Raw genomic sequence first — 16,225 nt, 5'->3', positions numbered from 1 at the left:
TAGACGACTGGCTCATAAAAGCCGCGTCCTACAACCAATGTGTGCAACATACAAACAGCACCATTCAACTGCTCCACCAGCTAGGCTTCACGGTGAACTACCAAAAGTCCCACCTCATACCATCTCACACAAAGCAATATCTCGGGGCCACTATAGACACCTCCAAGGGTATTGCCTATCCAAACTCAGCCAGAATCACAAGCATTCAAGCCTTACGCAAAACATTCCTTCCTCAACACTCTCTTCCAGCAAGAGTGTTTATGAAGCTCATAGGAATGATGGCGTCTTGCATTTTCATAGTGCCCCATGCAAGACTCCACATGCGTCCACTTCAAGAGTGCCTAGCACAACAGTGGAACCAGGCCCAGGGTCAGCTGACGGATCTGGTGTTGGTGGACGGCCGCACACATCACTCTCTGCAGTGGTGGAACACCACAAACCTTTCCAAAGGGCGGCCGTTCCTGGACCCGGTTCCTCAGGTGATTCTAACAGCGGACGCATCGCTCTCCGGCTGGGGAGCGCACCTCCTACACCTCACAATGCAAGGTCTATGGACGCCACAGCAAAAATCGCTCCACATCAACCATCTGGAGCTCTTGGCGATCTTTCTAGCCCTAAAATCTTTCCAAAAACAGATTTCAGGCAAAGCAGTCCTCATTCGCACAGACAACATGACTGCAATGTATTATATCCAAAAACAGGGGGGGGGGACACTCTCCCCAGCTCTCCCGCTTAGCCCAGAGCATATGGAGATGGGCAATTCCCCAAAACATCTTTCTCCTGGCGCAGCACATCCCAGGCGTACAAAACACCATGGCAGATCTGCTCAGCAGACAAACGCAGCAACTACACGAATGGGAACTGCATCCACAAGTTCTTCACCCATTCTTCCAACAGTGGGGGCATCCTCAGATAGACCTCTTCGCCACCCACGAAAACAAAAAATGCCCAAGCTTCGCCGCCAGATACCCACACCCATTGTCCAAGGGCAATGCGATATGGATGAACTGGTCAGGCAGATTTGCATACGCCTTTCCACCTCTCCCACTAATTCCATTAGTGGTAAGGAAGCTACAACAACACTCCCTCACACTCATTCTAGTAGCTCCAACGTGGGCCAGGCAGCCGTGGTACACCACACTACTACAACTATCAGTGGTACCACATCAAAAACTGCACCTATCCCCATGCCTCCTAACCCAGAACCATGGCGAAATCAGGCACCCGGACCCAGCTCAGCTCATCCTTGCGATCTGGCTCCTGAAATCTTAGAATTTGGATACCTTAACCTTCCCCATGATTGCATGAACATCATCATGGAAGCCAGACGTCCTACCACTAGAGCATGCTATGCCGCAAAGTGGAAAAGATTTGTAATTTACTGCCGTAATAATACAATAAACCCTTTAGATGCATCCATACAGCACATCATATGCTATCTGCTCCATCTTCACAGGTGTAACCTGGCATATTCATCCATACGCCTACACCTAGCAGCGATCGCTGCCTATCTACAAAACAGACAGCATTTATCACTGTTCAGAGTGCCCGCTATTAAAGCCTTTATGGAAGGCCTTAAACGAGTAATTCCTCCCAGGGCACCACCTTCCCCTGTATGGAATCTAAATGTAGTTCTTACACGACTAATGGGTCCACCCTTCGAACCAATGCATAAATGCAAGCTACAGTTCCTCACCTGCAAAACAGCTTTCCTCGTAGCTATCACTTCCCTTAGAAGGGTTGGTGAAATACAAGCGTTCCCTATACAGGAACCCTACTTACAAATACATCACAGCAAGGTCATACTTCGTACAAATCCGAAGTTTCTGCCCAAGGTCATTTCCCCCTTCCATCTCAATCAATCGGTGGAATTACCTGTCTTCTTCTCGCAACCTCAATCTGTTGCAGAAAGGGCCTTACACACCCTTGATGTTAAGAGGGCTTTACTGTACTACATACAAAGAACGCAACCTTTCAGGAAGACTAAACAATTGTTTGTTTCCTTCTCTCCACCACATAAAGGCAACCCCATCTCTAAGTCGGGGATAGCTAGGTGGATTGTAAAGTGCATACAAATTTGCTATCAAAAGGCAAAAAGAACATTATCTGTTCCACCTAAAGCCCACTCTACTAGAAAGTTAGGGGCTTCTATGGCTTTTCTAGGGAACATACCCTTAGATGACATCTGCAAAGCAGCCACATGGTCGACACCGCACACCTTCACAAAACATTACTGTGTAGACGTGCATTCCAAGCAACAAGCTAGTGTGGGCCAGGCTGTACTAAAGACACTTTTTCAAACCGCTGCAACGGATACCGGTGGTCGCCGCTAGGGTTGGGTACTGCTATATAATCTATGCTAAGTGTACAATCTGCAGCTCATATGCCTCGAACGGAATATGCTACTTACCAGTATGCATCTGTTCTTGGCATGTAGAGCTGCAGAGTTGTACACGCCCACCCGCCTCCCCGGCTACCTGTATCCGTTCCAGTCTCCATCTTATTTAGATACAACACACATGGGTTTCTCACTGTTATTACTACGCTCCATCATTTCCCTGTTGGCGAAAAACAATCTGAGGATGGAGCCGAAGCCCATGCGCAGTACGGACCGAAGGAGGAGTCACCGAACTCGTGACTTCCAAAGACTGTCCAAAGAACAAAAACAAACTGCAAACATCCGGGCCCAACACCAGATGGCGATCTATGCTAAGTGTACAACTCTGCAGCTCTACATGCCAAGAACAGATGCATACTGGTAAGTAGCATATTCCTTTTCCTCATAGAATAACATTGACACTTTTTCTCCCAACAAGTTTCTAAGTGTCGACTTTTGAAAACTCCAAATATTCCTTAAAAATCAGCAGAATAACCAAAACACATTTTCTCAACTGTTTTCAGGAAATGTCCCAGTGCTGAATCTAGGTATCCAGCACTGAGTAAGAAAAAGTATTGTTAACATAACTTACCTGCTAAGTGACTTTCCTCCCATAGGATAACATTGGTGATTCTATGTGAAAAAGTTTGTGTCATCTTTTGAAATGCAATAATATTCTTTAAAAATCGTACCTCTAACTAAAACGCATTTACTCACCTGTTTTCAGGAAATGTCACAGGGCTGAATCTAGGATCCAACCTTGTGTTAGTAAAAGTAATCTGAAAAGTAATTAACTGCATTTCACTTAAAAAGCCTATTCGTTTGATTGTACTATACCTGCAATGTGTTGCAAACTGCTTACTTAAAACTGTAACCAAAACCAGTACAAGTTACACTGCAATTTTGAACTGTGTTCATACAAGTAATTTACTACCGAAAAGTATTTTTTATGCTTACCTGTACCAGGCTTGCTTGGTTCTAGAAATAAAACAACAGTATATTTTTTTTATACAAAACAATTGGCCTAGAGTTCAGTTCTTGAGTGTGTGAATTAATTTGCTGGCTGAGTGTTTACATCAAATGCTTAATACTGTCCTCTGATACTGCCTTAGTGCTCGACCAAGCTACCACTTTGGAGAGTAAGGTTCTATCTAACTTGAACCTCTGCCAAGCCTCTGGAGACCCTTGGACTCTATACACACTGTACCTCACTTTGGTGCAGTATATATAGATCCAGTTTCTTACAATATTTTATTCACATGAGGGATCATATGTGCTGCTAATGGATTAAATTAGAGCAGTACAAACAAAACTTGGACATTAAACAAAGATGAGACACAAATGGAAAACAAAAGTGTCATAAATGACAATAAAATAGCAATTCACATTTAACAGCAGTGCTGTGAAAGATCTTAGTAACAAACAGCCGCCAGGGCGAATTGCATTAAAGACAACGGGCACTAGTCATGGATTTTAAGAAAATTGCCTAAAATGCTGTTGCAAAGTTTCATTTTTACTCTTGAAGGTCTGAGATTTAATTGGTTATTCTGTCTGTGATGAACCAAAACACAGACACGTCATGTCTGCACTCAATATTTATTGAATATTCCTGCAGCTCTTTCATTTGCATCCTAAACATAACTGGCACTGCTATTACAACTACCACACCTTGAACATCAGCATTCCACCATTGAGGTCATAGTGTCTAACATCATTCACACCATAGTTACATTGCTACAGTTCTGCCCCTCTTTTTGTTTATAAACAGATAAAGAACAAGAACAACATATACAAGTTAAAAAAAAAAGAATAAAGAAATTAACACTATTCAATAAGTGTTGTTTTTTAGATACTCTTTTTCTTCTCTGCATAGTAGTAGTAGTAGTTTGTCCATCTGAAGAAGCATTTAGTCCAATAAATTCGTTTTCATCTTGAGTAACAACATCTTTTTGATTCTGTCGTCTCTTTTTCATGAGTTTGAGTTACAAATCTTTTAAAATACATTTTATTTCCAGCTCCCAATCTGTTCTCATCCTCTGCAGTACCTGCTGAACAGTGCAATTTTGTTATTCTCAAAGGTGATGGATGAAATCTACTTTTACACTTCATCATTTGTTTCTTTCACCAAAACTAGACCCCCTATTTGATAACTTCATCCTTCAATATTATTCCTTTGTTCTGCATAATATTTCATCCTTTCTTTCTCCTTTCTTCTAATTTTGCTATGTCCTCTTGGAGGATCCGAAAGTAAATGTGGCAATCTTGCTTGTGGAGTCTGTCCAAACATCAATTCTGAATGACATTACCCTGTTGATCCATGAGGTGTATTACAGTAATTACGAAGCACAAGACATAGGGCTTGATTCACAGATATTTGTGATAGTTTTTCTCTTTGGATAGCTTTCTTAATCATAGCCATCATCCTCTCCATTATTCCATTAGCATGTGGCCATTATGGAGTAATTATTTTGTGTACCACTCCTATGTAGTCAAGAAATTTACAAAATTTGCTTCCATTAAAAGGTGGTCCATTATCTGTTTTCAGCATCACTGGAACACCCTATGTTGAAAATATGTAATCCAAAACACGAAGTACTACTGCAGCTGAAGTAGAAGGCGCCATTTTTATAATCTGAAAAAGAGATTATTCATCTATTAAAACAGATATTGCCCAGAATCCAGAGGTCCGTAAAAATCTGATGCCAAATTAGAGCATACTGCATCTGGAATTTTGGGCACATGCAGTTCTTCACAATTTCGTTCTCGAGTGGTACACTCACCTAAATGACATGCTTGCACAATTTCATAAATTTGACTGTCAAGCCTTGGAATCCACACTTTGTTCCCGAAGGAAATTCTTTGTTGATGATACTCCTCTATGACTTTTCCTATGCTATGTCACTTGTACATTTCTGTAAAAGATGAGGAATAACTATCGTATAACCTCTTAAAAGAATTCCAGGGGGAGTTATAGACAATTCCGTTGCACATTTTTGAATACATGAATATCTTATCTGTTTATTCCAGACTGAAAACCTGTTGCACTATTTATGCATTTCCATCTATTTGCAAATATTGTTTGTTTCACTTCTTTAATAAGTTCATCTTTCATTGTTGCATCCATTTGCTCTTTTTTCCAAAACTATTTCAGGAACTGCTGATTTAATTATAAATTGTATATATTCTTCATTGTCTTGGCTTGGCACAGTTCCTGCTGGATGTCTGGATGAGTAGTCTGCCAGATTATACTCTTTCCCTGGCTTGTGAACAACTTCAAAATTGAAATCCATCAGTCTCATGCTCCATCTTTCAATGCATTATGAGCAACCCATATGTCCCTATGAACTGGGTATTTTGCAATAAGCAATAACAATGTTCACAGGGAACTTATTTCAAATAACACCTTTTCAATAAGGAGTACAAATTTATATACTCGTAACTGATTCAATCAGAAAAAACCTAGAGACAAAGACAGGGAGAAAATTATTTCCAATCAATTGAAAAATTACTTTAGTAACCTGGAGAATTATCAATGCAAGCAGATGTCTTTGCTTTCAGATTACCAAAAATAATTGTTAGTGCTTGATGAACTGTAATTATCACAAAAGGCTTACCATATAAGAAGTCATGATAATACTCACATGACCAAACCACAGCCAAACTTTCTTTTCTGGCTGTCAGTATTTATTTTCTACATCAGTTAAACTTCTACTAACATGAGATTTTACATATCAAGGTGATTCTCTTCCCACTTTATGATGTACATGAATGGCACCTAATCTAACTGGGCTTTCATCCACTGTTAACCCAGTACATAACTCTGGCTCAACGTATTTCTAATTTGCTGCCAATGTTAGGTCTTCTTTAACCGTTTTGAAATGCATTTTCGGACCTTTCATTCCAAGAAAATATTTCCACTTTCTTTGTTCAATCTCGTAGGGGTGAACTTAATAGTAGCATAGTCTTTAACATAACGAGAGTAATAACTGACCGTTCCTAGAAATGAGCATAATTCAGATATATCTATAGGCATAGATGTGGAATTTAAAGACGATACTTTGATCGGATCTGGCCTAAATTCTTTTTTTGTAAATGTGTCCATAACAAATTCTGTTTTATTAATCTCACACTTCTCTGCATTTAATGTGAGTCCAGCATCCAAAATTTCATTGTTTTATTCTAAATTGCTCCATGTTTCCTTGCTATGGTTTCGGTTCGTGACATTCGCAAAATTGTTTCTAAGTCATGTTTCTTTCTAATAACAATTCCCTAAATTCCAATGATTTACGTCCTTGTATAATTCTTAGTCTTATTGCCTCTGCGTTAAGTTCCTCAAATTCACAGAACATCACTAATTTCCGTAGCCTTGTTACATATTCATCAATAGTTTCATCCTCTTCTTCACAAGCTTTGTCTTTCGAAATCTAAATTTCTTGGCGGATCAAATCTGTCATCCAAACATTTTATAAGCCCTTTGTATGTATTTCTTTCTGAATCAGGAAATGTTAGTTATATCCTCTACTTCACCACCTACTAAATTTAATAACAGGTCCTTTGCTTGTTTATCTGTACATTTTATACGTGTAGCCTTTAAAAAATGTTAAACTTTCCTTTTCCATTTTTACCATCTTTGGGCTATAGTTTGTTAATCTGTTACATCAAACGATAGAGGTCTCCTAAAAATTGTACTTTAAATATTTTCATCCATTTGTATGTTAGACGATGTTGAACTCCCTTCGTCATTTAACATTTTATTTAACTTCTTTTATTTGCTAATGTATCATTTGTAATAACACTGCAGGTTAATAAATTAGTGTTTTTTTTCGTTGTTTTGTAACTTCTTTTTGACACGAAATCCACTTATTTTAATACACATTTGATATTTGCCTGACCTCAAAATGGTGTCTTTCATGAGTCTATGGATAAATGCCTGACTTCAAGATGGCCACCGAGATTTTGTTTTATCATGTTATGCCTAGTTTTAAAATGGCCACTAACTTGGACATCATCAGACCTCGCATTATTGGTTGTGTGATTTTACCACTAAAAGCACCTCAGTCAACGACAATGCTGACTTCGGTTAATTTAAAGGTATGTCAAACCTTCTTAAATTAGTTTAGCGCATTCTTGCTAAAGCGCGCTTAATGGACCAGTTGTTGACAAAGGAAGCAGTCTTTGTATTGTCTCTATGTTGACAAGGAAAGCAGTCCTTTGCTGTATGTTGCAGTGGGCGATCAGCGCTCATTGCCAGTTTGTGATGAGTCAAAACACGTTGTGGCTGCACTCAATTTTTATTGAATCAGCCTACAACTCATTCATCTGCCTCCTGGTACTGGTACTGCTACTGCAACTGCCACACCTTGAGCATCAACATTCCACCATTGATGTCATAGTGACTCTGACATCATTCACACCATAGGTATATTGCTACAGTTAACAAAGTTTTTTGTGGACAACTTTATTGATCCTGCTGTGTGTGTAGTTATAGAAATGGCCATAGCCATTATGTCAACCCATCACATGGGAATAAGCTACTGTAGGTAGCATGTTGTGTATTATTTATCCCTGCATCCATGTCAAGAACAGTGTTCCAAGAGAAAGGGAATGAACAGTTTCTCAATTTAATTTGTCACATGTGAGTTACACTAATATTAATAGCCTTTATCTGTTTGCATCAGACTACTCAGTGGATCCTTGCCATAACAAAAAATGTGGCATCCGGCGACATTTTTAAATCATTGAACTTTGAGGAAGGTTCATACACACTCATATGAAACATTTATTGGTACTGATATCTCACACACAGTTGGATTTTATTGTTTGCACTTCTAAAGCTCCACATGCCACTGCAGTACTAATTCACTCCACATGCAGAAATATTGCAAGGTATGCAAAAAATGCATATATGAACCGCTTGACACAAGTACATATACTACTTAAAGGTACAGCACTTGAAGTTCTAAGATGCCTGCATTTCCTCTTGCCAGGTGTGATGTACACATCCCAGCCTTACTTGAAATTGTGGCTGGGATAGGCTACTGGGATTTTAACTTTTGACTAGTAAGTTACTTGTAATTTAAAGTAGTCAGTGCTACCTATTTCGTGTCTTTTGCTTGTATGATTGCTTGACTGATTTCTACTCAGCATTTAGATTCTTGAACACTGAACATTGTTGTCTGAGCTTTTCTATTGCTTGTTCATTGCTAGAGCCACTTCTACATTCAGTTGTTTAGGAAATGTGGAGGCATTTGAAACAACCGTTAATTACATTTAAGTCTGGAGATGTGTAATTTGGGCTTATGTATCAGTGTTCTGTTTCTTTAGTAGGATTGTGCTATACCTGTATACCACTAATTTCCATTGCCTTAGATTTCAGTCCAATCGCCTTCGCAATGGAAGCTGGTTGATTTACCAGTGAAAAATGTATGCATTCTAAATCTTAAAATCATTTGGTCCCTAGACGTTTTGTTTGACTTAGAACTTGTTAAAGCATGTTAGTTGATTTCCTTGAGGCATGAAATATCAATCACCTCTCATATAAACAGGAGAACTACGTAATTAAGTATAAGTATTCATTTTTCACATTTCACTTTATAAAGCACTACCTTTGTCAAATGTCTTGCAGTAACAAATAATTCTTGCAGTGGTTCTTTATGTACATCTCAGTAAAAGTTCAAGTAGGTTTACATTTGTCTCCTTTTAATTTTTTCCTTAGTATCAGCAGCTGTACTATAGTCAAGATGAGTCAAATAGAAAGAACTATGATGCCTATCGATTGACCTTGCAGTCTCCACACAGCTATGAAGATCCCTACTTTGATGATCGAATTCACTATCCTTCTACAACCGATTATGCCACACAGTATGGACTGAAATCAACCACCAACTATGTAGACTTTTACTCTACGAGGCGCCCATCTCATAGAGCAGAACAGTACCCAGGATCCCCTGACTCTTGGGTGTAAGAACAAAGACCAATGAAAGGAGTTTGAGTTTCCAAGTTTACTTCAAAAGAAACAGAGACCTTTTTCTGCTGTTTTGTTGGTGGATTGTGAATGTGAATTTAAAGGAGGATCATGGAAGAGTTTTTATGTTCAAGGAATTATTGAAAAGAACAGACACGATGGCTAACTTTGTTTTGCTATGTTAGGTGCTAAATCTTATTAACTGTAGTTGTATAGTTTGGTGAAGGTGCGGGACAGGTGATGAAAGGTTTGAGATTGAGGAACATGGATCTGAGAAATGTGTAGGTTGAGTTAAAGCTGATTTTTTTATGTGAATAAATTCCTGTTCTAATAGTTTGTACAGAAGACCAATACAGATGCCATTCTTTTATTTCTTCTAAATGTTGAGATTATATGCTATTATGTCTTGAAAAATTCTTTCATTTTTGTAAATATGAACACACCATATTGGTTAAAAGTGCCATCATTTGTACTCCTGTGGGTCATTTGAAACAGATTTAAAAAGTGTACATCTTTGAAAAAATGAAAGCTGTTAAAAAATTAAAATAAAGATATCATTTTTGTTTTTTAAAAATGGTGTACTTTTGAACATCCTAAAGCAACATGTCTATTTTGCCATTCCCCTCCTTTTTCAAGGAATGTTTCACTGCCATTTTTTACGCACATGGAAAAATAAATGTGGGTGCTTCATCCATAAAAAGTAATTTCAATTCATTTTTTTTATTTTTTTTATTTGACACTTTTAAGAATTACAGTACATACGTTTCAAGTGCATTTAAAATACTCCAGCTACTTTCGGTATTGTTAATGGTCATTTTTGTGTTTCTGTACACATCATGCATTTTCATTTCCCATGCTTGCAAAAGAATCCATCCATTTTATTCATCTAGTACTGGAGTGTGTGTTGTTGTGTTACTCAATTTTAATTTGAACTTTCCATTTGTTACCCACAGTTCATTTATTTGTTTTTCTAAAGAAACACTGTGTGGGCATATTGTGCCATTTTCATTTCTGCTGTGGGGATCAAAAAACGTCCCTGCTTAAATAGGCTCACTGTGACAAAATCTGCAATGTGCATTTCGGGTCTTTTCTCATTAGACGCTTTAAGTTTTATTTTCCTCTTTTTGTGGACATCAAATAATTGAATATTGACAAAATTGCCCTTCCTGAACAAGGCAGACTGTAATTTCCTGTGAAAAACTGAGTCAATTTGCAAAACGGTTATCGGTGCGCAAATACCAGATCTTGGCTGGAGCAATGAGTATGTTGATGTGTGTTTTAAAACCTGGCTTTCTTGTTGCATTTTTCATTGTGTTCTGTATTGTAAATAATTGAAAACGAGTAGCAAACTAATTACCATGAATGTGAAACTGTTGATCAGTGTTGTGCTCATTGAATTAATACTTTGTACATGAGACATAGAACATGAACATATAAATTAAAACATTCCGGTACTGTACCTATAGCAAGGTAAGTGAAGGTAATTGGACAGAATCGAAAAGACCGTGACCAGGTATGAAGGTTTAGATGATGTATGTTAAGGTGCCTGAAGGTTATCTGGGAGGTTTCGCAAAGCATTGATATTGCATTTGTCGGATTAATATCAGAGATGCAAACCACTTCTAACACAAGGCTATTAAGTAATATGGTATGGCCTAGGTGGATGCAGGTTTGAAGCCTGGGTAGGGGCAAATGGCCCTCCTGTCCCCTCAACATCGGGGTACAACACGCCTTCAGGCAGCACCAAGAAATGTCACTGGCTGTGGTTTCTTTTTTGCCCAGCAGTGTGATAGTAACTGTGTTGCTACGACACAGAGGTAGCAAATATGTACAAAGAGCGGGTTATACCTGACAGAGTGTTGCCAGTAAATGGAGATGACTAGGGTGACATCTTACTGTTGTAAAAGGCATCTGCTGCTTTTCATGATCACCAGTAGGAACCTTCTGCCACAGTTCATCATCATCATCAAATTACTTTATTCGATTAATACAATATTAATCATAAAAGTTCAAATATACCACTAATATAAACTATAAAAAGACCGTTAAAAACTGTTAAAAACAATTCATCTTAGCAAATATGCAGTTTCCTGGTCTTCATCGACAAACGTAGAAACGAGGCAACACAAAAGCAGGTTAAACGGTTGTGCAGCATTCTTAAAAAATATAGGGCCGATTGACATTACCTAAAATTAGGCTTGCGCATAATTGGAATTAAAAATCTCTCACGATGATCACAATGAAATTTACAAGAAAAAAGAAAATGTGCAGATCTTTTTGGAGCGAGGAACTATCACATAGGCAAAATGAGAGATCATTAGTAGAATAAGTGCCAGTAGGAAAGCCCAACATGCACATAATGAGGTTAAGGCGAAACCTTAACAAAATGAATCTGTGACAACGGTTTGCTACAAATTCCAGATAGGATGGTACCCCCTCACTCTGCATTGGGCCCTTAAGATACTCTCTGACCGTGGGTTTACTGTTCTGGGCAGTCACTCTCACCTCATTCACAAATTTAAAAAAGCGGGCTATTATGGCTTTTTTTGATATAGACCCATTTTTCTGGGGTTTAGTACAGGCTCCTTAAATCTAAAGTGTGAAGAGTATTTTTAACATACACTAGCCACTGAATGCTCTGTGTGTGTTCTAGTGATACACAGTCCATAATACTTTGTGGGTGAGAATCACAGTATCTCTCTCCTTATTGAGTGCCAGAGGAGAAGGAGTGCTACATTTATTTGAGTGGTGATAAAGGGGATGTTCAACTCATGATGTAAAATTAGAGCAACTGATGGGGAGGCTCCTCATTGATTTGCAAAACGAGTCTTCTATTGTTTGTCTCAGTTTTACATTAGCATAACCCCCTACTCCAGCACCATAGGAAGCTACTGTACCAGATTTAGCCCCATATACCCTTTTTACTATATCTAGATGTCTTGTGCCAAGCTTTTTTGAAAACGAGTGGATTGCATTAGTGTTCTTTTCCAGCATGATCCCTCGATTTGCCACCATATTAATCCAGAATGATCTATAATCAAATGTCACCCCAAAGTATGAAAAAAAACTTTACATGTGTCTAGCAATTCCTGGAGGGCCCTTCCCGTATGTTCAATTAAAACTGCATCAACTGCGTACAATAAAATTGGAACACGCGACTTATTTGTTCTAGGAATGTCTATGGCTGATTCAAGCAATTGGGACTCTACCCCGTTTGTAAATAAAGAAAACAAAAAAGGGGCAAGAACGCACCCTTGCCGACCACTCCTGGAAATTGGAAACCATCTAGTGCACTCCTCCTGATGCCTATACCGTATGCAGGCTTCGGCTTTCGAGTACAACTGTACAACTGTGTTAACAAAGAAATGATTTCTTGGTCTACCCCCATTTCCTTAATGATCCTCCAGAGATGGGAATGGGCAGTGCAGTCGAAGACTGTTCTTCGGTCCATGAACGCCATGTATAAATAACCTTACTTAGCCTAAGTATACTTTGCTATGAGCTCAAGTTAAGACATTGGTCTTGGGTGCCTCTACCTTTATTAAAGGCTTATCGGGCCGGGATCACGATGTTATTTGTCAGTGCCCAAGCCTCCAGTCTGTTTAATAGCACTCTACCCATAAGTCTTGCCGGGCTATCAAGGTGGGAAATTGGCCAATAGTTTCTAGGATCAGATTTATCTCCATTTTTTACTATTGATTAAACACATTAGTGAGCACGGGGCCCCAGAGATCGGGAGAGTCAGGAATAACATCTGTTGGGGTGCCATCTAGACCAGGAGCCTTATTGTGACTGCATTGTTCCAGGGCTTCACTTATCCTCCGAATTATTAAAAGTGAAAATAATATTAGTTGGATGGACGGGGTCCTCGCACAACCTCGAGTACCCTCTCTCTTTCCATAACGTTTTTTACTAAAATGCTCCACCCAGGAGTCCTCATCCACATGATTGTCAAGGTTGGGGTCTGTATTTGATTTTGAAAATGGGGCATTAATCGTTGCCCAGAAATCCCTTGAGTTATTTGTGGCAGATGCTTGGAGCAGTTTTTTCCATGCTTCTTCCTTCAGGATCTTTAGCCTATTCTTCCTAGCCGTGGAGTTCCTTAGGCGAGCCCGTTTGACCAGGATTGGGTCTTTTGACACACACTTAAGAATTTGGTCTAGGTGAGAAAGTGCTTTAGTGCAATTCTGGTTGAACCATTTCTGGCCCTTACTTTTTAGGGACCCACCACTCTTCCAATGATTCTTTTTTACTTCTAGCAAAATAGCTTTTAAAGGCCACGATGGTACTCTGCGGGTCCGGGTTTAAATCCAGGCATATTGCTATTTCCTTAAGCCTACTAGACACTACCCGAGGGTTAATAACAGACCTGTCCATGTTCTCCTACTAAGTATTATCCCATTCTTCCTTGTAACATAAGGTTATTATATGTGAGATGATGGAACCATGGATACTTACCCAATACATATGACAAGATACGCCCACATGATCGCTGAAGCCTGAGAATTTAACCGTAGTATTACTAAAAGCCTCTCTCGGGGAGGCGGAGGCTATTATAAAGTCAATTGTGGAGCTATTTAGAGTAGAACGTAAGGTTTCTAACAGATGGCCGGTGGATTACTACAGAGGGTTCATTATCTCCAGATCTTTTGTGATAATGAGTTTATATAATACATTCCCATAATGGTTGTGACAAAGCTTGCACACTACCTCCTTTGTCCTCATCTGTTAGGCCACAAATTGAGGTTAGTAAAAGGGGCAACACTACTGGATCTTTTTTGCACAAACTAATTGACCTATTCATGTTTTACTCCGCTACGGACACAAACTTCTATATCTCACCCCAAATAAATTGTTATAAAAATTAATCAATAAAATAGTGTTGCCATCGGGACCTTCAAGGTGCAGCATATTAAAATATTGTCAATCATTGTGGGAGGAAAGTACTTAAATTCTCAGATTATTCTTTAAAAGTGTCACAATCCTGCCCCTTCGCCCGACCAGAGTTTGAGGCAATTGCGGGGGTATAATACAATCTATAGCCATCTATGTAAACAGGTCCCTCTGCCCAAGTCTCTTGCAGGCAAACTAGATCAAAGGTGGAAATATACTAAAGCCAATCTAAATCCAACAATTTGTGTCCCAGGCCTGAAATGTTCCATGTAATAGCTGTAAAATTGTCTATATCCTTTTGCAGAAGGGCTTGGGTATCCGAGCGCTCCGTAAGTCCGAGGCATCCAGGTCTGACAGCGCCAAGAATCGGTTAAAAGTTGGTAAAAGTGGTGTAGTGTTTTCTCCGCACCGTGACGTGATTGCGCATCCAATAAGGGTAAAATAGGGTTGTGGGCTCTGTTTCCATTTGTACCTAGCTGATGTGTCGACGGGTTATAAAAAAAAAAAGCCAAGAGGTAGGGCAAATTTCTGATGGATACATCTGCCAGTGGATTCCTCACCTTGTGAATATCCCCTGCGCCAGCAACATTCGGAAACTTTTGTAGCAGTCCACGCCGATGGGGTCGAAGATGACGTCACAGAGACACGGCTCCGCTCGCGACTCCACTGACGTCACCGGCCCCATAAGAAGACCTCCTCGGCGTGATGACGTCAGTTCCCTTTTTTCCGCGCCGACGACGCCAACGGATTTCGGGAATCGTTACTGGTAGCTTTACCTGTTACTTTGTGTTTATTCCGAAGTTTCTCTGTCTTTCTTCGAGAATGTCGGCAAGGAAGTCTGGTTTCAAGCCTTGCCATGAATGTGGCAAACACATGTCCATCACTGACCCGCATGACGACTGCGTTTGGTGTTTGTCATCGGACCACGATGTTGAAGGATGTTCGTGTTGCAGGAAGATGAGCTCAAAGGCTCTTAAGGAAAGAGAGGCAAAGCTCTTTATCGCCCGGATGAAGAGAAAGGAGAAAAGAGGTAGAAGAAGATCCAGGTCGAGGTCGAGGTCGGCTTCCAAGTCGACTTCGGGACATGCTTCAAAGAGCAAGAAGCATAAGAAGAAAAGGAGGCATTCGTCTCATAACAAGGCCTCGACGTCGAAGTCTAAATCACCTGCTCGGCGTCGAAGGGAGTCAGTGTCTCCTTCTCCTGTTCCGGCTTCGCCTCCCGTTCCATCTTCTCCTGTGTTTTCTCCGGCTCCGGCTGATTCGCCGGTGCCGGCGTCCTCTCCGGCGCCGATGGCTTCTCCAGGTCCTACAGGTCCTTCGGCTCCGTCTCCGACTCCGGCCCAGGATGAGGATGATCAGGCTCCGGGTGAGTCTGTGACGCCGCAAGTTCCACCGTCGGCGCCGGCAGGCCCGAGTCCGGTGTTACCTGACCAGTATCCGGCTTTCCCTAATCCAGGTCAGGACCCCTCGCAGTATCTCAATGCGATGTATGGGGTGTTCTCACGGGCCATGTATTCCTCTGGTGCACCTATGGGTCCGATGGGTCCGATGGCTTTTAATCTGGGAGTGCCGCAGGTTTATCCTCAAGCACCGTTTATGCCTTTCTTCCCAGCGACGCCGTCTTGGCAGATGCCGGCGCCGAAAACATCGACGCCGCTTCCCTCTTCACCGGCGCCGACTCGACCTCGTTCGACGCCGGCTGCTCCAGCTGATCCGCGTTCGACGCCTCTGCCGGCGCCGTCGGATTCGATCACGGCGCCGCCGACGCCGCAGGTGCGGATCCGTTCCAGGAGGGAGGCGCAGAGAGTGCTGGAGGAGAGGAGCTATCTTATGGATGAGGCTGAAGAGGGAGAATTGGTCGAATCCGATGAGGTGTTTGACGAGTTGAAGGAGGCAAGTGGGTTGGATTTGTCTCCGGAGTGGGAGATCACTCCTCCTTCAGATGAACCTTCTAAAGACGCGGCTCCTTATCATGCTGTAATCAGAAAGGC

General features: G+C 40.7%; 1 protein-coding gene across 5 annotated transcripts in view; it reads left to right on the top strand.

The window, feature by feature from the left end:
• The window catches only part of PKP4 (plakophilin 4), a 693,496-nt gene extending 683,581 nt beyond the window's left edge, over positions 1-9,915 (top strand). For all 5 annotated transcript variants that reach the window (XM_085645508.1, XM_085645509.1, XM_085645506.1 and 2 more), the window contains one exon: positions 9,093-9,915. In XM_085645508.1, the coding sequence (XP_085501634.1) occupies positions 9,093-9,341 (249 nt within the window). In that variant the 3' untranslated portion in view covers positions 9,342-9,915. The remainder of the gene's footprint in view (positions 1-9,092) is intronic.
• Positions 9,916-16,225: the final 6,310 nt, after the last annotated feature.

The sequence above is a fragment of the Triturus cristatus genome, chromosome 3_1 (genome assembly GCF_964204655.1).
Source record: "Triturus cristatus chromosome 3_1, aTriCri1.1, whole genome shotgun sequence".
In the NCBI taxonomy this organism is placed as follows: domain Eukaryota; kingdom Metazoa; phylum Chordata; class Amphibia; order Caudata; family Salamandridae; genus Triturus; species Triturus cristatus.
The sequence above is the reverse complement of the archived record's forward strand: the minus strand, read 5'-3'. Positions and strand labels throughout refer to the sequence as shown.